At 37.1% G+C, this 25,246-nt stretch overlaps 1 protein-coding gene across 5 annotated transcripts in view; it reads left to right on the top strand.

The window, feature by feature from the left end:
- LOC134790437 (long-chain-fatty-acid--CoA ligase 4) overlaps positions 1 to 25,246 on the top strand; it is an 80,742-nt gene that overhangs the window by 13,835 nt on the left and 41,661 nt on the right. The window contains exons 1-2 of one of the 5 annotated variants that reach the window (XM_063761223.1): positions 3,032 to 3,190; positions 18,280 to 18,318. In XM_063761223.1, the coding sequence (XP_063617293.1) occupies positions 18,296 to 18,318 (23 nt within the window). In that variant the 5' untranslated portion in view covers positions 3,032 to 3,190; positions 18,280 to 18,295. Of the gene's footprint in view, positions 1 to 3,031; positions 3,215 to 12,820; positions 12,912 to 18,279; positions 18,319 to 20,141; positions 20,205 to 25,246 lie in introns of those variants that run through there. The other 4 variants (XM_063761221.1, XM_063761219.1, XM_063761222.1 and 1 more) reach the window with 4 other exon arrangements.

Genomic DNA, 25,246 nt, shown 5'->3' on the forward strand with positions numbered 1-25,246 from the left:
TGTGAAAGGCATAGTGATAAAAATATTCGGAATACTTTGATGAATCAGATCGAACCATATATGACGTCCAAAGGTTTTTAAACTCTAGGTGGGTGTTTTGAATAAGTTAGTCTACGTGCCACGTCAAATATCTAAGTGAAATTTTAAATTGTGTGTATAATTTCTAGAATGCTGAATGTCATTATGTGAGTCATGTCGTAATTTCAAACCGGTTTAGAAATTGTTGATCGCTAGTTGTTGGATTTATTATATTTATTTAAAACAGTAAAACTATTCTAGGGTTATAGCAATCATAAGTTTATAACTTCTACGCTAAAAACCAGAAACCAATAGTTTGAGATTAAGTAGGTATTCAAACATACATCCAAACATTGAAAAAATAAGTAAGTGCCTTAATAGAAATTGAACTTATCTCATAGGTACACATTACATAGTAACATGTAAAACATCACACAATTTTTCATGAATTTCTGAATACAAGTGGAGTATAAGTATAACACGTTAACACGACACTGTTGTCTTTGGACTTCGTACCCTATTATAGGAACAATAGCTCATCTAATTCGCAGTTTTCAGTCTTTTGTTACTGTAATGGCACATAAACGTACCATTGTGTCATACTGAGGCAAAAGTACCACTTTGTCGCTTGTCAACAAGGCACATACACTTATCTATGACTTGCAAACAGATGCAATGAAGATTACCGTAAGAATTCACTACTACCCCTAGTATTTATGAGATTTTACGAATGTTTGATTCACTGACAAAATGCGTGAAAATGTAAAATGTATTATTTTTCTTGAAATCATGGTCACTTGCTCACAACTCATTCCGAGACACGTTCCATTTCCATTGTCTCACGTGTAGGAGTCCTAACCACGGACATATCGCAAGTAGACATCGATTTGGAATATCTGGATAATATTTTCGTCTTGTCAGTGCGACCAACTGAGGCCTGTGGCCAATTTTGGCCCGTGCTCACTTCCTGGCCCGCGCATTTGTCCACTTTGCCATCTTATTAGTTACAACACTTTGACTTGTTCCGTGTCCAGAACTAAAACTACTTACTTTTGACTTTCTTTTCTTCATTGGTTTATTTCACTCGCTGTGATTCTTTCTTGCGCTAAGCTAAACAACCAACCATAACTTAGATTACACCATTTACACCTATTTTCTTATCATACATACACCTAGATCACGCAGCCGCGGTAGGTCTAAGAAGCGCTGGCTGGACGTCGTGATAGCGGACAATGGACATGCAAAAGAACAATCACACACCTGAGGATATTAAATATTGTTTTAAGGCTAGGTAACTGACAAATTCATACTACCTTTTTAAAATTGTCTACTTAGATATATCTGGGGCCTGATCACGACTGCGAGTGACACCGTACTTCCTTCATCCATTAACACCATTGCATCCTATTACAAAGCACTAAGATTCATTTTCGAACTTCAGGTAGATATTTTTAGCTCCCTGCTTGATATTATCCTATCAGGGGCGAGATTATTGTCTCGGTTAATGTTCAGTAATAGCTTATTGATCGAATGTTGAGATATCCATAATGATACTTTATCATTAACCCTTTGTGTCACAAATTTTTATTAATTATACAATTTTTAGTATATAATAAAAGCGTGCCGTAGTGTATGGCTTATGATGACTAAAATAAGGGAAAACACTTTTTAGTCAATTTTGAAGGGGATGTATATAAATAGGTGGTTGGTATAGATGACCACCAGGACGAAAAGAGTTAAGGAATTTGTGAAACTTATGACTTATGGCGGGTTAACTTGGACTCCTTTTTGGAAGACTAGCCTGAATTAGCAAAAAATCGAGACAATTGGAAAAAGAGAAGGCCTTTCGCCAGTAGTGGAACATAATTGCCACATAACAATATGAACTTATGGATCTGCCAAGGTGCTCGACATATCTAAACACACTAACTCCTATACAATAACGGGTGTTCAGATATTTGTGGGCACCTTAGCCGCTATGATATTTCTGATAGCGATTGAACAATCAAAAGTTTGAGTTTGAGCCAAATTCTTCGGTGGCGCTTGGCATGTTATCTGGCTTAGGTATCTGAATCTCGATAATGTATTATGTATTTGGCTGTGCTAAATATTTAGGAATCTACTTAAACTCACGTGTATAGTACCTATATATTATTTCCGCAGCTTCTGGACTGGACACACTAACGGTTGTTTGTTGATCTTTTTTTTGTGTTTTTGGTCAGGGTATATCTAACCTGTATTCTTGGTATTCATTTTTTTTTAAATGTTTTGGTTAAATCATTTACTGAATAAAGGATATATGAACAAGTTTTGAAGTTAAATTAAATTGGGAACCTTCTCTTTTTCATTCAAAAATCGGTTTCATAAAGATTCCGCTATTAGGTACCTAATCTACAAGTACAACATAACAATAAATGAGTCACTCGGACAGAAAATATATTTCTTGTGATTAGAAATTATTGTTAAAATTTACATACAACAATGCCGGTTGACTACGTACGTCATAAAGGCGTGTCTTCAGTTACGTGTTACGTGACCTATCCCAAAGTTGATGAATCACATATTCCCCAGAATTTGAGTCGCCCCACATTCTCCCATCTTCGTACAACTGAAAATATGCTATTATGACCTCTATCCCTTTATAATAAGCTCAAATGATCCATTAGCAGTATCTACCAGTAGTACCAGAACAGCTATTTCTGCTCCTATGCGTACAGGGCTGTCAACAAAAAATGCACTTGTAGTTATTAATGAAGCCGCTGATGAAGCGAGTTTGTTTATCGCTGACGTGGTAGCCCTAGACGTGGTACAGACACCGCCAGACCTGGAAATCAAAAGGGCTTATTTATATGGTTGTATTAGTGACTTACGGCTTTTGCAGCAGGCTTCTCTCACGTTATGGAAGCTCTTCCAATCGCTCAGCAGCGTTTATGTGAACCAGTATTCTTGTGTGGAGAGCATTATGCATAGTTCTTTAAGATCCAGGTCAGGGTTAACTGGTTAGTGTAAGCAACGTTACACTCCTACGCTCCGTAAACAGTGAGAACTCTCGCCCGGCATAGCTCAGTTTCCGAACGCACGCCGCACCGACCAGACGCGTGGCGTGTTAACCAAAATTACACCATCTTGCCCCCAAAACAGTGGCTGTGATACCATAGTGATAGTTTTAATTGTAAGCTTATTGGAACTTGTTTAGGTGAGTCTTTTCTTTTAAATACAATGTCCATTGCCGACCACGTGAGCGGTACAAAGTTTAACTTGGAGACTGACAGCGACGTTTTGTGCGTCTTTACCTTTTTTTGGTACGTGGTTGATATAAAACAGAATTGAGTCAAAGATAATTCAAGTTTTGTTTCTCTTTTGCGTGCGCGTCAAATTTCGCAACGAAATATTACAACAATACAACGCATCAGCGAAAAAACTATTTATGTGTGACCTACTTCATTACGATTTTTCGCTGCCTAGGTTATCTTGAAATCGCTTTTTAGCAATAAGGCTGCTTATTGTCTAGGTACCTTAAATTTTCACCCTCGCGGTTTTAAACTGTGCAAAGAAAATTTATTGTACCCATTGTCACCAGCAAAAGCGGTTTCTAACCTTTTCAGTATTGTTAACCCGATGAACTATTACAGAGGCTGATTTTGTCCCAACCGATCCAAAATGGTTTTTATCAATCAATGTAAGAAAATTATGGATTCGTTTTACAACTATACAACGGTACAAACTCAGCTATTTTACTTCCACTGGGGTAATTACCCCCAGATTCGGAACATATCTTCTAAAGATACGAAGTGTTTACCTTCATTAGGTACGTTCTTGCTTGCCCTCTTAACAAGTTGTGTACAGATATTTGAAAAATACTCTGCTCATTTAGTATATTTATGATGCTCACTGTGGATATTGTCGTTGGAACTTAAAGTACTAAATATTGAGATATTTCCAAAAACCCTACCACCTGGATATCGTTGTTCTTTCGTTATGTTTTTGTTTACATTCGGCCTCTATTCGTCATTAGTGTTGCGCCACGCTCCGGTCAATAACTTACAACGGCTAGCGAATTACAACGTTCAGAAATATGTATACACTGTTCCTTCTTACGTCTTTACGATAAGGAGAAAATGTGTATACATGTTTACGACTGTGCGTATTCGCGTGTTCATGTTAAACGATTTGCCACGCATTTACAAACTGTTGCCGGTGAACCGCTAGATTAAAATAAAGAAAATATACATGAAGAATAATTTTCACAACATGTGGTGCGTAGTTATAATAAAAAACATATCAATATCACTAAAGATGAAAATAAATAAATAGTAATGTGGCCTCAGGGTGTACGCGGCGAAAATTTGTTCTCTGAAGTGGAGTTCAATTCAATAATCAATAGAAATAGAAAATAATGTAAACAAATATGACAGATTTTATTGCTATTTGACACAACGTGTTTTACGAAGGTTTATTTCACTGAAATATTACATACTTATCGTAAATTTTACTAGGAATTGATATAAATAAAAGGTTATACACACAAGGGTATACACTGTTGATAGGATCGTAATTTTCCTAAAAGGTTGCGAGATTACAAAGAAATGAAGGTAAATTGGATGTTTACATTATTCGCAATTCCTATTGAGCTTCATTTTACATCTGTCGTATATTCAAGGTATATTTTGTTTCCATTTGTTAGTGTATCATCGTAACGAGAACAAACTCTTATTAAATCAGTCTGAAGTATCTTCAGCTTCTTAAGCCCTAACAAATTGGGCGACACACCAAGTAGTTACTTGTAATAAGGCAGTCTCAGTAATTCGGTTACCTTTTCTTCGGTGCATTGATATTCCATGCGGAGTCTGCCAAAACATTGAGCGAAATAACCGAATTGCGAAAGAGGAATTTCGTAACATTCTCATTCTGTTAACAATTGTACGGATTCTTTAAGGTTACCAAAATATCTAAAAGGGCATTCCACAAAAGTCTACTTTGTCGGTGACGTGACGCGTACGGCAGCTAACGTAATAACCTGCAGAAATCTGTATACCGTTGAACAGTCGCGTGCACAGAGATTTGGGACTGGGTAGGCAAAATTATATCAGAAAACCGGGCAAGTGCGAGTCGGACTCGCGCACGAAGGGTTCCGTACCATAATGCAAAAAAAGGCAAAAAAAAAAACGGTCACCCATCCAAGTACTGACCCCGCCCTACGTTGCTTAACTTCGGTCAAAAATCACGTTTGTTGTATGGGAGCCCCACTTAAATCTTTATTTTATTCTGTTTTTAGTGTTTGTTGTTATAGCGGCAACAGAAATACATCTGTGAAAATTTCAACTGTCTAGCTATCACGGTTCGTGAGATACAGCCTGATGACAGACGGACGGACGGAAGGACAGCAGAGTCTTAGTAATAGAGTCCCGTTTTACCCTTTGGATACGGATCCTTAAAAAATGAGAGCTACTAACTCACCAAAAAAATTGCGTGATGGTTTTCATTTTGTTGTCAAGTCTTTTCAATTACTTCTTTTTTTGGCTAAACGAAAGCTTCGAAAACGCGTCATTTTTAATAGTTTGCACACACACACACCCACCACAACTTTCACAGTTAAATTATCCATTTTTTCACTAATCGCACTTTATAATTTCCGGCAACTGTTAACTGTTATCTCATAAACTCACCAAAACAAACAAACAATGGCGACCGAATAAAAAATGAAAATAAACTTAACCAAATACTGTAAACGAATAAAAAAATAGTCTCGTATTTGCACTAAATTACCATAGCAAATGCTACTTTTTAAAATAGTCACATAAACATCGGAACTATTCGGAAACTTTCGGGCCTCATTCGTTTAGGTTTGGTACGAAAGACACTGCCTATTGCGTCTAAATGTGTGCGTTACTTGTATAATTGTGTGCTCGTACTTATAGGAAGGCCCACTACACTGTAACCGCGTAACGACGAAGGCACACATAGAAAGATTTAGACGGAAATGTTTTCTGTCTTTGCCGTGCAAGGCACGTAGCGGCGCTAGTGCCGCGTGGTGTAAACTTCGTCGCGTAGAATTATTATAGATGATGACTTGATGACAAAGCTTAACCGGTAGATGGAGCGCTTATTAATTTTTAGAATGTTTTAAGTTATATCGATTACTGATAGTACGTGATCGTACTAAGTATAAATTAAATTAAGTAGTTTAAGAGGATAGACATCGGAATTATAGTAGGGTAGGCAGTGCCTTTTTGCCTTTATGAAGTGCACGCCACTGCCGTTGAATTTGAAGCTAGGTACCTTTACCAGGCTAAGGGATATATATTTCCCACATAAGGCACTTCAAACATATATTCTATTTTCGATGAGTAAGACTGACATTCGGTTGTCATTTTTGAAATGTCAGCCTGGTAAAGGGTTAAAGGTTATCGTGCCAAATATTGGATTCAGCTTTATCAGAATAATAAACGTTATAGCGTCACCCGACACTTTTCTGGAATGCCCCAAAGAATTCATAAGAATCAAAAATTTTCCGACTTGTCGTCAAGAACGGATGACGGAATCGTCATAAACAGGTACAAGAGATACAGATCAATACAAATAGCTGTGATATTACACCTTCCGGGAGCATACGGACTTATCGGCTACCTATGTCAATATTTGTTGTTGTGATTATTGTGCCCTTGGAGAACTTTAATCTTGAGATGTTGAATATTTACCTATTCACATTTTTGCGTGATTTTGGAGTTAACGTTACGTTGTTCGGTTTGAGGCGGTTTAATTGTTTATACAGGAATCTAAACTTTACAAATGCAGGAGGACAGTAATATGCCTTTACAAGATTTCGGAAAATCTTCACCACATTCATATATAAAGTGACTTACTTGGGAAACTTCTTCTTTAGTATGGAAAATCAAAAGATATACAAAACCGTCAGCAAACACCACGGTCAAATCAAATGAGCTAAGATATAGTACCGTTAATTATACTCTTTAAATTTTGCATGGTTTTTTTTACGATGTACATGGCCGTTATTCTTGGCTAAACATTTCGTATTAGTCCATTCAGGCGTATCCCATCTGTTTTGCTCAGCGTTCATTGAACTGCACTTGTTCATTTAACCATTATTATTAACATCTGTTTAAAAAAATTTGGTACTTATTAAGTAAAAAAAAGTCTCCTTGTCTACAGTTAAACTGCAGTCATGAGGGTAACGCTAAACGGTAAAGATTCGCTTTTTTACAATTAATTGTTTAAAATATAAATTATTTTTCAATTTCGCAATCGAGTTTCGCAATTAACTTCGAAAGAGGAAGTAGGACTTCATTTCAGACTTATTGATGCATAAAAAAAAAACTAGTAGACATCGGTCGGCGATTGCTTTCTGAAATGGGCAGTCATCATGTCGCAGAGATGATGGGAGGTGGAGGTTGGGTTGGGGTTGAATTTAGGTCCTAACTAGCAAGCATAAATACATTCTAGAAAACCATCGCGCAACTGTTTTACCAGCTTATTAAGTTGTAAGGTGTAGCATTACTTATTAAGGTCCATTATTTAGTGTTTGATCGCATGCGGATGAAGCATTTGATGCTTATATTCTTGAAAGAACCTCAAAAGATCTGCATGGAAGACCGGTGTCCGTCGATAACCCTCAGGTTATCAGCGCAGGCGCTTAGACAACGATAAAGCCTAATTAACCTCTGCACCCAGATAATGGCGTTGCTGGGAACACTATCGAAAACAACATATCTCTGTTCGGTGTTCAGTGTTGTCTTATCTGGCTTCCATAAAAATAATTTTACAATTCCATTCTGGACCGAGCAAACAGGTCCATGAGGGGTCACTTTTCATGTTAGTTACACGATATTTTGAGTACTATTTAACCAATATTTATGAAATTTGGCAGGAGCGTAGTTCATATAAATAGAAATTGTTTTTAGGAATTCCTTTGATTCAACAACGCTGCACCGAAACAAAATTTACGATGTCTGGTTATGACACATCGAATCCCACGCGTGTGGAGCCTCGAGCACATTTATTAAATAGCAAACCAAAGCCATATTATGACTTCTGTATTTACTCCGGATATTGCCCGGATCAGACCGGATCGACGGAACTCAATCGCCATATTTATATTTACCTTCCATCTGCTACAGATAATAAAACAAAATGATTCGATTTCATGGCCATCTGTTTATACATCTACACTGTTTACTGATTATTCTTAAAACTTATTTCAAAGGCATAAGGCTCACAGTTGGTCAACTAAGTGTTGCTTTTAGTATATTTATTCCATCTTTATATCTTTAAAGTGGATTTGGCAAGGGGCTGTCCATAAATTACGTCATCGTTTTTTGACGATTTTTGACCCCCCCCCCCTAAAATCATCCAAAAATCATGCTTCAAATGACCCCGTTTCCTCCTACGACATGCTACCGTCATCCGATGTCCAGACCCGCCCCCCCTAATTTGAAATGACGTAATTTATGAATAGCCCCCAAGGGAATGTTTATGGACCAAATTTTTCGGTAAAATGCCGACAGCAGCTAACTTGATAAGATGTATAAATTTTCACGAGTTTTGTTGAACAGTGGCAAAAGTAGCAAAGCAGGCGAACTGTTCAAAATGATTTGTATACATCTTTATTCTTGAGAATGCCGCTTAATAACCACTTTTGCTGCTGAATATACATTTACTTACTTCACTGGCTCGGTGACCCAATAAGGATCTTTGCCTCGGACACAAGAAAAAGCCACTCTGCCCTATTCTGCACCACTTCACGCCAGTTGGGTACTCCTAGGGCGGACCTTTTAGGGCTTCGTCACTCCAGATATCTGGGACACCCGGATACACGTTTTCCACGTTTGCTGAATATGTATAGCAGAGCGTAATGTCATAAACCGAAAACTGTGATTATGGCTGATCCACTAAACCAGGGGTTTTCAAAATTTCGGGAGTAACAAAGACAAAATCGGCCTCAGTAAGCTATATACGTGTTTAGCGCTGTCTAGCTCACACAAGAGCGGTGTGATAGATAACCGTGTAATGTAAGTAGCTTGGAAGCGACCTTGACATTGAAACGACCGGAGGGTTGAGGAGCGAGCGTGCGGCGTGCGGCCTCATTATCTGAGGCAGGTTTATTGCTCTCAGCCACAGGACCGCCGATAATGAGTGTTTTAGGGTTCCATGCTTAAAAAACTCGATAAGAAATCAACCAGAGACCCAAAAATAAGATGAATATAACCGGCTTATCGGGCTTTTGTTTGTCTTTTATTGTCGCAGACAAGATTTTATTGACGATTATGACGACATGATTTCTTATACTGAAGTGAAAGTTTCATTTCACGGAACATTTGAAAATAAGTGAATATTGTGGGCATGAAAATTCTGATTTCGATGGTAACTGAGTAGTAGACTAGAAGTTGATAGAAAGTAAAAAATAGAATTAAACCGACTTACTTCGCACAGGAAAGGGTTTCATTCTGGTAACCATACGGGTAAAAGATCACTTTACGCATTCAGCGCCCAAAATAGTTCAACCAAGGATTAGCAAAATACAACTTCGTCTATGCATAGAGAATTTCATTGTTATTTCATTATAAACTTCACCCGAGCAGTATGCATCTGCAGCTGCCTGTGACACAGTTACATTTTGTTCCACTGCCACGCCACACCGCATTGTTACGAAATGGAACATGGTACTTGAGACAAAGGATTGTTTTGACGAGTTTATTTTATGGTCTCTCATTGAGTTGATAAAAAGTTCAACTCCAAAAAATAGTTGGACCAAGGGTTTGGTCCCTAGGTTAAACCTAAGTTCGAAATCAAAGTCCGTTTTAGATCGAAGTGCAATTTAGGTTCCTACGATTGTACGATCAGGAAATTCTTCTGGATTCAAGAATTTTTTTTTATACCATGACGGTGGCCATTAACGGGTCAAACAGATCACTGTGTTATGTCTTTCCTGTAGACATACACAAGAGTTAAGGGCTATAAAGGTTAATTTTCTTATTTAACCCTTATCCACGTGAAAAGGTCCTCCTTTTATTTAGAGAACTATGATAAAATCATTACTTACATGCCCACGAGCTGTTAACTATTGCCCACAGGAGAGAAAACTAGTGTGTTATCGCGAACAGTCCATTTTTCTCTCCTGTGGGCAATAGTTAACAGCTTGTGGGCATGTAAGCAATGATTTTATCATAGTTCTCTAAATAAAAGGAGGACCTTTTCACGTAGATAAGGGTTAAATAAGAAAATTAACCTTTATAGCCCTTAACTCTTGTGTATGTCTACAGGAAAGACATAACACAGTGATCTGTTTGACCCTAACACATTCACTGCCCCCAACGCACATGTGCATCCACTGTCATACAACTTTGTTCCTAGGCCACGCCCCCTGGCAGTGAATGCGTTAAGCGTGCCGCCCTGCACACATAAGTGTTCAGATACTGGCGAACGCCTTGTCCGGTCCAATATATCTGACTGTGACTATATCACTATACACGCACAATATCATTATAAAGTTCACCCGCCCGTGACTCAGTTCCACGCATTGTTACGGCACCAAGTATCACCGACTTACTAGGGATAAAGATATTTGTATCTGTGACTAGTGCTTAGATATTTGCGAGCACCTTCTCCACTCCAATATATTTGATAGTGACTGCATGCGCAATATCATTATAAAGTTCACCCGCCCGTGACTCAGTTCCACGCATTGTTACGGCACCAAGTATTACTCACTTACTCGAGATAAATATATTTGTCTTTACTATGACTAGTGTTTATATATTTGCGATACAATTATACAATTATCGGCAGTATAACCAAAAGAACGTGGCCTAACTTCAGATTTATTCTTTGTTTTTTTTTTTAATTGATATCAAACTAATAAATAACGCGCTATGTGTAATAAAGTAAAATTTTTCGTCATGAATATTCCGAATTTTAGTATATTTATTTATTTATTTAACCTTTATTGCACAATACAAGAAAGTACAAATGGCGGACTTAATGCCATAAGGCAAATCATTATTCTATTCCGGAAAATCATCTTCCGGATCAGAATTGAACTTTGGAATCTTAAAACACGTCCATTAACTTTACTATACAGTAGTTGTTATTTATCCTATTCACCTACTCCTAAAATGTTGACGTTATCGTTATGCTGTCTCGTCAATCTAAACCAACACGAGCGGCAGTACAAACGATGAATGGCCCATCAACAAAGTCCAAAGTAATCCCAACCTGACCTAAACGCCAGTAATACCACCGTTGTCAACAGAGCTCTATTCACCAACTGACTTGCACTCGTTTCTTATTTGGACCATTTCAGGGGGCCTAATCAAGTCCATATCGATATATTTTTTCTATTCGATTGTCGTTTGTCTTCTTATCATCTTGGCTAATAGGCCCTCTGACCAGTAGTTATCCTTAGTATACAACCTTGAATTTAACTGAGTCATAATATAATCATTATCACTAAAAAAAATTCAAAATAATACTTTGGATTGGATCCATTGGCTTTTAAAACTGTTCCCTTTGTGTCCAAAAACCCAACAACAACAAGACAAGCCAACCTAAATCTAATTAGGACAAATACGACTATTTATACAAAATCGTAGGTTAGACGTAAACTGGTCTAACTAAAAAGTCTGAGGGCCTACCGCAAACCACGTTCGAAGTGTTGCCTCTCTGTCGCACTTGTAAATTCGTACGTAAGTGTGACAGGGAGGCAACACGTCGAACGTGGTTCGCGGTAGGCCCTCTGAATCGCTTTTCATAAATGGTCCCCTCGTGTCACGCTGTCCCGTGATGGTCAAAGTCCATGTTTTCGTGCCTCAGGCCATTCTTGTCCGCGTCCTCACTACAATTGCCTGCTGAACTTTGAGCAGCATTGTGGGCTTGTTTTGAATGATAGGCATAGTACACAAATGCGAGCTTGTTGTCTTTAGGACTAACATTGTTTTGGAATCCTGGCAAGTCTGGTAACCGGCATGTTTGGAAATAGGAATGATTATATTTACTGATGTGCTTTTATTTAGCGTATGTTGTATTCGTCATACTCGTTTTCATAATCCTTGATTCTTCCATTATTTTCCGCCACCTACGCCCGAGAGGCGGTGTTAAGTTAAATTTGACAAGATATAAAATTGGATACCTTACGTTTTCGATGCGGGCATTTCCGATGGTAAACCAGTTTGATCTACGTTCTAACAACTCAACAAAGAGCTTTGTGTCTGCAAACACGAATTGCTAAAGTTGAAATGAACAAAAGAAAGTGAATATTCCGTCGTTTCATTCGGAATGCTCTCAGTTCAAACTCTGTTCTGAGAGAATTGCAAACATTTCTAACTGAAGTTGAATATTGTCGCTTGTCGCGTAGTGCATACCGTTTGTTATAAACTTATATTGAGTAGGTAATACTAATAACTCTTGTTTCCTATAAATAACATAGTTTTTACGGACACATACTGAAATACACGATCAAAAATATTCTTGCGCTATTAATTATTTTGAAAAACAAACACCTTATAAATAGGTTTACACAAGAAGACGTAGCTGATTTGATTGGTCCTGCCTACTTGAGGCGCACAAACTTTTTTTCGCTGTTTATCACCCAGTTCCTCAACTAAACATCAGGAGATGTTGATAATCTCATCGTTTCCCTCTCCATCTCGGCATTAGTTTTTGAGATTCCATCTTGTCCTTATTCGTTTGCTGTCTTGATTTCCTTTCGTCGAAAATCTCTTGAGTCCTCTCGTCTGCACCTCGCACTATGCTGGGACCTTCACGATCACGTGCGGCATCATTCCCCAGTATAGTGCTGGCGGCGCTAGCGCACGCCAGATCGTCTGTATACCTCCTACGAATAAACACCATCTTAGTGTTAGTGCCCCGTAAACGATGAAGTAAGTCTTTTTTGGAATTTTTGGTTTTGTTTTTTGTCGCTTCATTTCCATTCCCATAACGAAAGTTTTGTAATACCTTGAAACCCTGATTTTAAATCGTTCTTAAGGTAAATCCTGAGGCTTAGCTATTGTTTAATTCAGCACAGTAAATTAACCGGCTCGGGTGAGATTAAAACTCATCTCATATAAACTACATTTCGGGTTTTCTGGGGATGAAATTTATTGTAGGATCCATCCTGACCCATAACGGTCGCATCACACTATGAACCATGATACTCGTATTGTGTAGGGCATTTAACAGAAAGTGTTGAATGCATCTGTCGTAATTCTTAAACTCTTCTGTATTTAACTGAAGTTCTTTATAAATTTCATGCATTTTACCTATCCAGCAGTGATTATTCCTGTTCGGAACGCTGCATTAAATTCACACGCTGACCTACTGACCCCTTGCTTACTCATCTGTTTGACCTAATATGATTCGAAGATGTGCTAGGAAAACGTAATCATTACTTCCGTGTATTAAAATGTTTGTAAAACACAACAGTTTTGATACAGAGAAAACGTAATTAGTCATACCAAGTCGTGTTTCAACTGTCAGTCAGGAACCTTGAAATGCCCGAATACCTGTCGATCAGGTTTACCTGACAAGAATTCAAAACTGGATGGGTAATCGCAGGCAGTCCGGGCTACAAAATGAATGTATGTACCTTAATTCTGTTAAGTTAAGGTACACTCGTATAACTGTATGTGAAAGAAAAACAGACACAGAAGTGATCCTGACGTCAACCGCGAAAATCTAAAATTGTAGATAGTCTATGTATTATTGATATCTTTATCTTATAGCTCTAGTGACAGCGATGTCAGGGACAAATATAATTTTCATTTCAAATATCGATGTCTGGTTGGATTTTTTACACGGGGCAGTTAAAAGTGACATATCTTTATTCTTCTTTTTTGCTCGACACTTAACCGACAATGCGTATGCCTTATTGCAAATATCAGACGGTCAGTTAAGGATATTTCTGTTAGTACTTGAAATTCCTACGGTAAATCTTCTAAATTACACGAAGCATTCCAAGCATAATTGAAGTCCGGTCTAGCCCCAGTTTTAATGGAATTAACACCACGGCCATGCGGAGGTTGTCTCAATTCCGTCTCAATGTTGTGTCTCAATTAGCTGCCTTGATCACTTGTAGTTCACTCATAAACAAATTATATTCTACTTAGTCTTACCAACTTAACGCCAATCGCTTTCTAAGTATGTACCATGTACCTAATATCTAATGCCCTCCCAAACCAAAGTTCGAACCCCGGTTCTCGATATTTACCACTTGCTTCAGGTGGTTACTTGTTGAAGGAAAACTACCTATTTATGCGAGAAAATCTACGAGAAATGCATGGGATTTTTTGTTTTTTCCTGGCCCCAATTTCACATCGGTGACAGGTGCGATGAATTGTAAAATCACTGTTGCTGACGTCACAGGCATCCATGGGCTACGATTACCACTTACCATCGGGCGGGCCGTACTCCTGTTTGCCACCATCATTGTATTATTAAAAAAAACTTTATTATATCGGATAAAAACAGATATTTCTCCTGCGAAGTTTCTGACAATTGTCAAAGATTTAGAAGAATTGTAGGTAATTCTTGACAGGTAATGAGTTATATGTCGGAATTTCGTGACAATTGTAGTGTTTCTTGTGACAATTGTCATAAACTTAGCAAGAGAAATATCTGTTTTTTTCCGATATCATAAAGTTTTTTTTAATAATACAATGATGGTGGCAAACAGGAATACGGCCCGCCCGATGCTAAGCGGTAACCGTAGCCCATGGATGCCTGTGACGTCAGCAACAGTGATTTTACAATTCGTCGCACCTGTCACGTTGGTGAAACAGGGGCCTGAAGGCCTAATGGAACATTACGAAACAGTTTCTTTTGGTATCAATATGATGAGATCAGTTCGAATATTTGTCCAGTATTTGTAGATCGTCTTGATAAATGTGGCTTTCCATTACAAAAGGGTCCTTATGCTTCAAGTGCAATAAGGACGTTTCCATCTGAAATTGCAACAGAAATTCTCCTTATTGCAGATGAAGCATAAGGAGCCTTGTCTGGTGGTAAACCACAAATATCTCTAATCTTCTTTTACTTGCATTGTTCTAATGCCCATGGAGAATTGCACATTGTTATACTAATATAGACTTCGCATTTGTTCTGAAGTATCAGAAATCATCTTTATACTGCGCAGTAAGGCTACTTTGTTAGTGAAAAGCCATAATCAAAATGATGTGAATTTTCCTTCATTAATATTTATGACTTACTCATTCACAACGTGATAAGGTTTGCGCAACAGATGCTACATACATTCGTTAAATGTACTAACAACACTCTGGCTATAGTCGGAAGGTCGGAACTTAATGTCTTTGGAATAGGGTTGATGTATTGTCAATTAACAGTTTGGTACCGTACTTTATCAGACGATGTCAGGTCTGATGTTGACCCGTTTCTCTTGACATTGAAACATCCTATCTTTAATGTTACCAACTCCATGTTCGTGTTTATCGAAAATAATGTAATTTATTTAATTTAATGTATTATGTTATGTGTAATAGGTTAAATAGGTATTATATTACTAAAAATGCCAAGTCCTCGGTTTCGTTTGTTTTCCGATGTAGTTTGCATATTTGTTAGTATACTTATAATCTTAGAGGATATAACCAACGGAGACGCCATGTCTAAAATTTTCGGTACAAAGTAGTCTGCCGTTTTTTGCGGGGGAGGGGCACATCAAATGTATAGGTACGTCATGTCAGATAAACGTCAGTCCATACATATGGTTAACATGTGGTTGACCATTGGCCGCCTATTTTCGACAGAGGGGAACGCCTGTTAATGGCGCCTCCATTGTTAATTACTCCGAGCTTATAATGGTGCAAAAAATATAATATGTATATCAATCCATGACATTCCTCCGGTTTGGCTTAACGCGCTAAGTGTAAGAAATGTAATTATTTTCTACCTAAGTTATTTAAGATTCGCTCCCAAATCTCGACGTACTTTTTCTATCCAATCTATATTTTTTCTATGTATAGCCACCTGCAATAGTCTGTTACTCTTCGAAGGCCGCAAAAATATGTAAACGCTCTTATGGCTGTACAAATAAAATCGTGTCAGATATTTTTGCGGCCTTCGTTGTGTAAGATATTGTTGCAGGTGACTGTACAAATGAAGACATGCTTAAAATGCCCATCAGTATTCAGTATAATAACATCACATAACTTTATACTTGATAGTATATCGAAAGCACCGAAAGGCAGGTGCCGAAATATCTGTATGATCCATTTATTAAGCAACGTCATTAAAATATGCAACGGCAATTTTACAAATGCATTGTGCTTAGCATAACTAGCGGTCGTAGGCAGAATAGTGATCGAGTCAGCTGTCAACTCCGCTAGCTAAATATAGTGGGAGGTGCGTCGCGGGAGTGGTTTACTGTTTTTCATAGAAACTATTTTAAACCGAATATTTAGTTAACCGGTTTCACTGTGAGGCAATGACCGAATTTGCGTTTGCAATTTTAGCACGTTTTCAGCAGTTTAGTCAGTCAACGTAGAACATAAATGATGACTAGTGAATTTAAACAGTAACTGGATATGACTAACGAGTGTGTGTGCTGGAAAACGTATAGTCAAAATTTGGAAACCGGTTATTTAACCTATTCTGACATATCTAATTGGTCTTTCCTTTTGGGTTCAAGAGTCCTGAAAAGTAAACAGTCAGAAATTGTCTTTCCCGTCAGTCACTGAAGTAGGTCAGTAAAGCCGATTTAATCGAATGACGAATTTATATCATTCGTTTATTCTATTTTAGTCTGTATAACAGAATTTCGTGTTTTGTTTTCACAACACTAATACTATACCTCTTTCACATGAATAAGTCAACATGAATAAAGTTACATCTATTATTTCTCAAAAAAGAAAACCCGATGTTCCAATTAGAGTTTTCCAATAACAAGCTTCCTGTTATCTTTCAGTTTTTATAACGATGTTGCCGTTACGTGATTGAATACAAATAGAACCAGCTTGTTAATCTTTGGTTCGGTCGGGTCAGTCAAGGTTGATATGGGATAGTAAACACCGCTTGCGAATGTCGCTTGATAAGTGTGTAAATCTTTTACTCGTCAGATGAAATGATGTTGTACCATCGCACACACTGTTCACTGTACGTCGGTGGAACTTATGCCTTTTGTAATAAGGTCCACCGATGTATAGTTAGGAGTGTCGCTGTTTGTATGTCAATGCCACTTTAACACTTAGTCTTGCGAACAATATATTAAGAATGTTTCAGATGTTTTATAATGACTTAATTTGACGATCGGTTTGGCCTAAACAGTAATGACCCTGCCTATGAAACCGATGGTCCTGGGTTCGAAACCAGGTAAGGGCAAATTGTGTGATGAGCACAGATAATTTGCTCCTGGGTCATGAGTCTTTTCTATGTATTTAGGTATTTGTATATTTCATATATCGTTGTCTGAGTACCCACAACACATATCTTCTTGATCTTATTGTAGGCCTTAGTCAATTTGTGTAAGGATGTACAATAATAGTATTCATATAATTCTGGTGTTTCATATATCTGTTGTATCCTTTGCCGCTGAAAATAAAAATGATTAATCAGGCAGTTGAATGCCTGTCAGAGCGTGACGAGTCGTTTATCCATATGATACCTAACATATAGCAACCTATGTGGCGCAGTTCGCATTTCAATTTCAAAAGTTAACCGATTCGGTATTTAGCGTTTATCATAATAAATTATACGTTTAGTGGTGTAATTACCTTGGATGCACCGATACCTTTTATTGTTCAACTCACCTTTCCAAGTTAATTAACGGCTATAACACAAAATGCCAATCTTAATGCGCTTTAGCCTCCATAAGATTGTTATTTATGTAATAACTAACTGTAGCAACAGATACCAACTGTAAACTTATGTAGTTTATAGCCGGTGATGTGACATATGTTTTTAGTATCGAAAAGATTGTAAAAGTAGCCAAATTGTATTGCTGAACGTATTTTTAATAAACCTTATTTCAATGTGGTAAAAACGTCGACGTAGATTTATACGCGCCCTATACATTTGTTAAATCGTTTTTATAAATGTAGCGGGTACAAAACCTAAATACTACAGAAAATTTAGAATATCAACAGAATACACAAAAATCTGTTAAAATAACCGAAATAATTTCAGGGATAATATGACTAATATGTCATAAGTGTTAAACAATTTTGTCCTCAAGATTAACTTAATATTATCATTCTTATCAATGTTATTTGTTAACTTAACGATGTTCTATTGTTGCAGGTCAAAGCAGACGGAAATGTTTATAGACGAAAACGAAGTGTAAGTACATCAGTATTCAGTATGTTTACATCAACTGTTTATGAGATAGGTCAAGCTCGGCCGGGTTCCGCCGCTTGAAAGCTTTTTGATGGGAACGTTATACGTCACCTCTCCCCACACTCCCCACAGAAACCTACTCGTGTTTAGGAAATGGATATGTGGTGACAAACGGGATGGCTGCATAGCATTTTGATACTATAACAGTCCTGATGAACTAGAGCGGCAATCAAAGTTCAAAAATATGGTTTTTTATTGATATATATTATCAGTTTCACATCAATTTGTAAGTTCGAATCGGGCCCTTGTCTGAGTAAGGTTAGGTATACCATATTATATTTAACATACCTACTCATACATAAGGTATCGTAAATACAGTTGCATATTTTTTTTACCGTACTAAACTTAAACTTGTAAACATTATTTTAAAACCTGGATAATATAATTCAAGATAGTAGACATAGTAGTGAGTACTGAGTAGTAACCAATCAAATCATGGTTCTCGCTCAGTTGGCAACATGAATAAGTACAATGTGCTTCAACTGCAATCAATTATGCACAAACTTTAACCTTAACTTTGAGATTATTTTCACTATCGCAAATTGAATTTCTGAATACAAAATATTAATTATGTTATTTCAATGAACGGCACTGTGATAGTGTCAACGCTTCGTCAAATGAAACCGGTTGTAACTTATTTTAACCGGTTATTATTGTTATTAACATAAAATTTGCCGTTGTGCATTTTCTGCATGGTTCATCACTACAATCTTTATCAAGTTTCGCAGAAAATATCACATTTATATAGTGACACTTCCATGTTACAATTATTTCAAATAAAATCCAGATTTATAAAATTTAAAAAAGAATTGGATCTACCTACAATTAAACACATATTATTATTATTCGTCTTGAGTGTAGATATTTTTAAGTTTATAGTATTTGTCAATGTGTTTGTACAACAGCTTTTGTCATCAAGATGTTTACAATTGCGATGAATCGATGCTGAGAGCAATCAATTAATCAAACAAATTTTTATTTGCTATAAGCACAGTTGCATGCATGCAAATACAGTTCAGTTTACTTATAATACGTCACAACAATATATGTATATACAAATAATAAAACTAGATATAAATAACACAAGTAAAACAAACAAGAAAAAAAAATAACAGTAGGTATAGGTACAATTTCACCTACAAGATCGTACCTACCGCAACCTGACTAATCCTACACGGTACACGCTGATAGTGACACCGCCTGCATTAGCAACGTGCGTGAGTACTAACCATCGGTACACCTCATGTGTAGCTATGCTATTGCCGCTATTGGGATTATAAATTGTCAATTATGGACGACGGTGCAGGTGAAAGTACAGATGCTTTGTTAATTGATAAATTGATTGATTAATAAATAATTGAATGCACGCGAGCGGTTTTGGTTCTACTAAGTCGTAAGTAAAACTTAGGAATAAGGGAGACATAAAAAATATATTTTCTGGATTTTCGATTGTAAACTTTTTAGACGAAATCGAAAATAGTTGAATGTAAAAGAGTTCCTACCTATGTTAAATATCGTCTACCTAACCTTACTCAGAGTAGGACCCGATTTGAACTTGCAAATTGATATGATTTTCTATTTATACGAGTAGATTCATAGCCGTCAGGTGTTCGACCGATATGTATTAAAAATAACTAACACGGGTTTACTATAATCTAATATCAATACCACATTTCGTAACTAGCCGGGTCCGTCTTGAAATCCGTCTCCCAAGTTATCAGATAACGTATCGCGTATTAGATAAATACACTAGCCCTACGTTATAATAATCATAGTCAGTCGTGTTTCAAACGAAGTGCGAATAGGATGATTTCTGTTAAACGATACGGGTGAGTGATTATGATTATTTAAGTATAGTAGTATTAAATAAATTGCGTGACTGAGATATTTTTCTATCCCTGATACTAAAATAACAGTTAGAAAAGCCATTTTAATACTCAATTACCCTGATTTTTTACCAATTTTGTACTGTACAATAACACTTTTGTTCCAAATAAAAATGGTTTAGATTATATCGAAGTAAAAGTGCTATGGCGGGCCACAGAAGGATATAAAATGAAAGTTTTAGAGATAGATTTTTCTACGATAGTCGATATCTAGTCATTGCACATTGTGCCAACAATCCTTAGTGTGTAGCTTTAAATTTACAAAAAGTTTTGACTTCTTTACATTAATGAGTAATCTAATGACCTAACGACTTCCTAATCATATTGATGTGATAAGTACCTATCTGGCTTTTTATGTTGAAATTAATTGGAACCAGCTCATACGATATAGAATCACTGATTTATTAGGTATGTATGTATGCATAAGAGTCGTCCTAATGTTACAGAAAAGTTCTCTAGAGAGGTTTTCTAATGTAGACCCATCTATTTACGGTTTTTGGACATATTACTCTTGGCGTCAGTTTATCCCTAGGGCAAGCATTTTCAGAGATAAAACACATATACTTATATGTCTTTCTCGACTCGAGTCTTCTAACCTTACAAATAAAACACGTACATTTAATGGATATAGGGTTGCCAGATGGTCGGGATTTGGCGGGATTCTCCCGATTTTTAGCATGTGTTCCCGATTCCCGACAAAGTGAAAATTTTCCCGAAAAACAGCTTCACGTTATAAAACAATAATTTCAAGTTCCGAACTGTCGTCGAGCGAGCGAGCGACCCGCGTCGAGCCGCTCGCCGCCGCGAATTATTGTTTGTTTGTTCAAGATCTCAAAGAATTTATACTATTTTTATATAAAAAAAACATCTGTGTAAATGTAAATATAAGAAAATGTAAAATATCGTTGTTTTTCATACAATTACTTTAATTCGAATGTTTTTATTCCCGACTCAAGTCCCAAAATCCCGAAAAATTTATATTTGTTCCCGATAATAGCGCCTTTAGATCTGGCAACCCTAAATGGATAGGTCACACCAAAACGCGAAGTAGTCATAAGGTTGGTCATAGGTAATTTTAATTTATGGAACAATTATAATTATAACTTTTATAACTACAAGGTAAGAAAAAATATAGATAGATAGCCTTATAGACTAGCTAGCAGATAATTATTTATACCTGAACTATCACGTTCAATCACTAAACATCATGAATAAAAGGAATTGCATACAAACATCTTATTTGAATTTAGATGATAAAAGTTTTATTAGTTACTTCCCAGTACGACTTCTACAGACTTTGCCCGGCATGTTTTCTTTGACCCACTATCAAAGGTTAACTATGTATCGTCTATCACATCCTGGCCCCAATTTCACATCGGTGACAGGTGCGACGAATTGTAAAATCACTGTTGCTGACGTCACAGGCATCCATGGGCTACGATTACCACTTACCATCGGGCGGGCCGTACTCCTGTTTGCCACCATCATTGTATTATTTAAAAAAACTTTATTATATCGGATAAAAACAGATATTTCTCTTGCGAGGTTTCTGACAATTATTGTCAAAGATTTAGAAGAATTGTAGGTAATTCTTGACAGGTAATGAGTTATATGTCGGAATTTCGTGACAATTGTAGTGTTTCTTGTGACAATTGTCAGAAACCTCGCAGGAGAAATATCTGTTTTTATCCGATATAATAAAGTTTTTTTTAATAATACAATGATGGTGGCAAACAGGAATACGGCCCGCCCGATGGTAAGCGGTAACCGTAGCCCATGGATGCCTGTGACGTCAGCAACAGTGATTTTACAATTCGTCGCACCTGTCACGTTGGTGAAACAGGGGCCTGATACGATATTGCCTTACAAGTGGACGTGGTTAACTATTCGCATACTTACCTTATATCAATAGGTATAATGTCTATCAATGTTCATTTATGACTGTAACTGACACTATCGATTCACCTTGAGAGGTTACTTTTTATGCAATTTTAATTGCATCGTAATGAGAATGACGTAAATGATGAATTGTTTTATTTGCACTTTGGAACATTGTTGTTCGAAAGAATCGGTGTACATATACTAGTAGTTCGAAGTAAAATTTTAGGCTAGCCAAACACCGCAAGGATTAAGTTTTGCCGAATATGCCTTAATTTTCTGGCATTTTAACGAACATATTTTGCTGTAGGTAAGTATATGCCAGTGGACTACGAACGTGTTAAATAAAATTATCCTCATTACATTACTATTAACCACCGCCCAATCACCAATTGTTACTCACATGATGTAACAGAGGCGGTCATGCGAAGCGTGCTTACTTTCACCGCAGGGCCGATGGACCAGAACCTTAGCCAAATGCCGACGATTTAGGCAATAAAGAACTTTCAGCCAACGTCGTAAGGGCTTTCAGATTACACTCTCAGTTGGTTATTGCCCTTTAGGAGAAATTTTCAAGTAGTTTCTACAATATGTTTTAACCTTTGGCTCAATGACTTTAGTCTAGAAACTTCTTGTTAGAAGTCAGCTCGAAGTTAAAGCGAGACCGGTTAAAAGCTAAGTTGTGTTTTTATGATTAAATAGACGGTTAGGTTCGCCAATTTTGTACTAAAATTACTTAAATAAGAAATTACAAAATATTGACAGTCAAATCAAAACATTACTTGGTTCACCAGGTCACCAAAATAAACCTCAAATAAACAAGATTTCAACCTAAAAACAATAAATGACAAAATGATTAAACCAAAAATTGGTTCATTGTTCTTAATGATAATACTGTTACTGAACTCAATTGACACAGTGACATAAATTGTATTGGAATTAATCGCTTCATCTAACAGTGATTAATATTAGTGTCGCTTGTAAACAAGAACAAGTCATTCCGATCAATGGAAATGAAACAAATCTTATTATAAGATGTTGCTGGGCAGATATCTTTTCTAAGGATATTCGCAACGACTTGAATATTGCCCTCATCTATACCTATCTTATCCATAGTATTGACGATGGTACAGTCAAAAAATTATATTCCGCGTACCGTTTCGTACAAGGTACGAAACGTGACAATCACAGTGACAATCAATATGTACAAAAGTCGCTTGGGACCTAATGATATTGTCACTGTGACAAGGTACGAAATACGAAATGGTACTGGAATTAAATTCCTTGACCGTACATCGCGTTGATAACGAAAAAGGTAGCATTTACCTACGGGGTTTGACACGAGCGTCTGCCGGCGACGTCTGTTTTAAAAATGTTACCAAGCGATATTCCCTGGTGCTTTTCCTCGGAAAATGAAAAAAATAGTGAAATAACCACTTCTAAATTTCTTAACAGTAGGTAACTGAAATATTTATTGTAATAAAATAGGGTGGACTAAGCGGAATTTTGGTTTAAAATATCCCAAAAAGTTAGACACTTTATTGCGATTTCGAAGGTGGTAAAAGCTGTTACTGCTGGTAAGTAATACACGTGTAACAATTGGCTTTTCCGCTTAACTATTATAACCTCACAATCATTATCATCTTAAATACCAATATATCACATTTTCTACGTAATATTGCACTCCTTTAACATGTGATGTGTGGTACAAAGGCTAATGACTTTTTTACCCCACTTAGATAGCCGTATCTTAGATAACGAGGCGGATTTCGTGACTGATATATAATATGCATTGTTTAAAGAAATTATGTTTAATTTCCACCATTATTTTACTCGCAGGATCGGTATCCTTACAACGAGTTTGACACTGACATATTCGCTAGCGACTGCATAAACTAACTCACAATGTATAGCTCGCTCGTACTGACATTGGTGCAAGCGAGATGCACTGAATTTGAGTTGACGCAGTAGCTATAGCGTTTATGGCGTTTATTATTATAATTGTAAATCGTGATTCGTTTTTTGTTTAGTTTAGTAAATAACAGCCCAGGGAATCCTACAGTGTCACAAAATAAATAATAGTATGTACTAGGTACAGAAGACTCACTCTCTAACAAAACGCGTCTGTCACGATCAGTACGGTTACCATAAGTTTGTCACTGACATAAACGCCGTCGAGAACGTAATTTACTTTCTATACATCTCGCTCGCACTCGCATATTAGTGCAAACGGGATGGATAGAAAGTAAATTACGTCCTCAACGGCGTTTATGTCAGTGACAAACTTATGGTAACCGTACAGGACAGATATGGCCGGTAGGTGGCGACAGCGCCACGCGCGGCTTATGGCTAGCCACCAAAATTGGTGTGGAACGGATGTATTTGTAGCTACCTGTAGCAAAGCGACGAAATCGCGGAGTGAGCCACGCCTGGCAGTGTAAGCAAATAGCATTGATTTTACTTTGCTTAAAAATTACACGAAATAAGGCCGGAGCCCCACTGCTGCGCACGCTATGTACACGGCCCACATTTTAATACAAACCGTGGGCAAGCCCACGAAATTTTGTATAGGAACGTGGGTCGTGTACATAGTGTGCGCAGCAGTGGGGCTCCGGCCTAAAGCAAATGCAACTCTGCTTCAATATAACACGATATTTCATCGAACTCAATAAGTATAGTTATATTAGTTATATAAGTACTATAAGTAGGACCGTGGGCCGTAGGAGGCTGGAGGCTATATTAAATTTGCATTTTCTGCATTAAAACTTTTATTTACGGAACCTTAATGACAATCTTAATCCGAATCATTACACTGTACTTAATATTTTACAGGAGTGATCGTATACTATTCCTTATCTAAGGCTTCTGTCATTACCTAAGCGACAACGTGACTCTCATTAACTTTATTAATTGGACAATAACGCTTGTTAGCTGGTACATGATTAGTTGATTACATGCATATTTGCATAATTGTACATTTGTAATCTAGCCTCTACTAAGTGTAACTGGATGCTGATACGCAATAATCTGTCAACCCACATTATTTTTTCAATAAGATGTCAACTCAAAATATTGACGCTTAAGACGAAACAGGAGCTGAGTTTTAA

This window comes from Cydia splendana, chromosome 5, assembly GCF_910591565.1.
Source record: "Cydia splendana chromosome 5, ilCydSple1.2, whole genome shotgun sequence".
In the NCBI taxonomy this organism is placed as follows: domain Eukaryota; kingdom Metazoa; phylum Arthropoda; class Insecta; order Lepidoptera; family Tortricidae; genus Cydia; species Cydia splendana.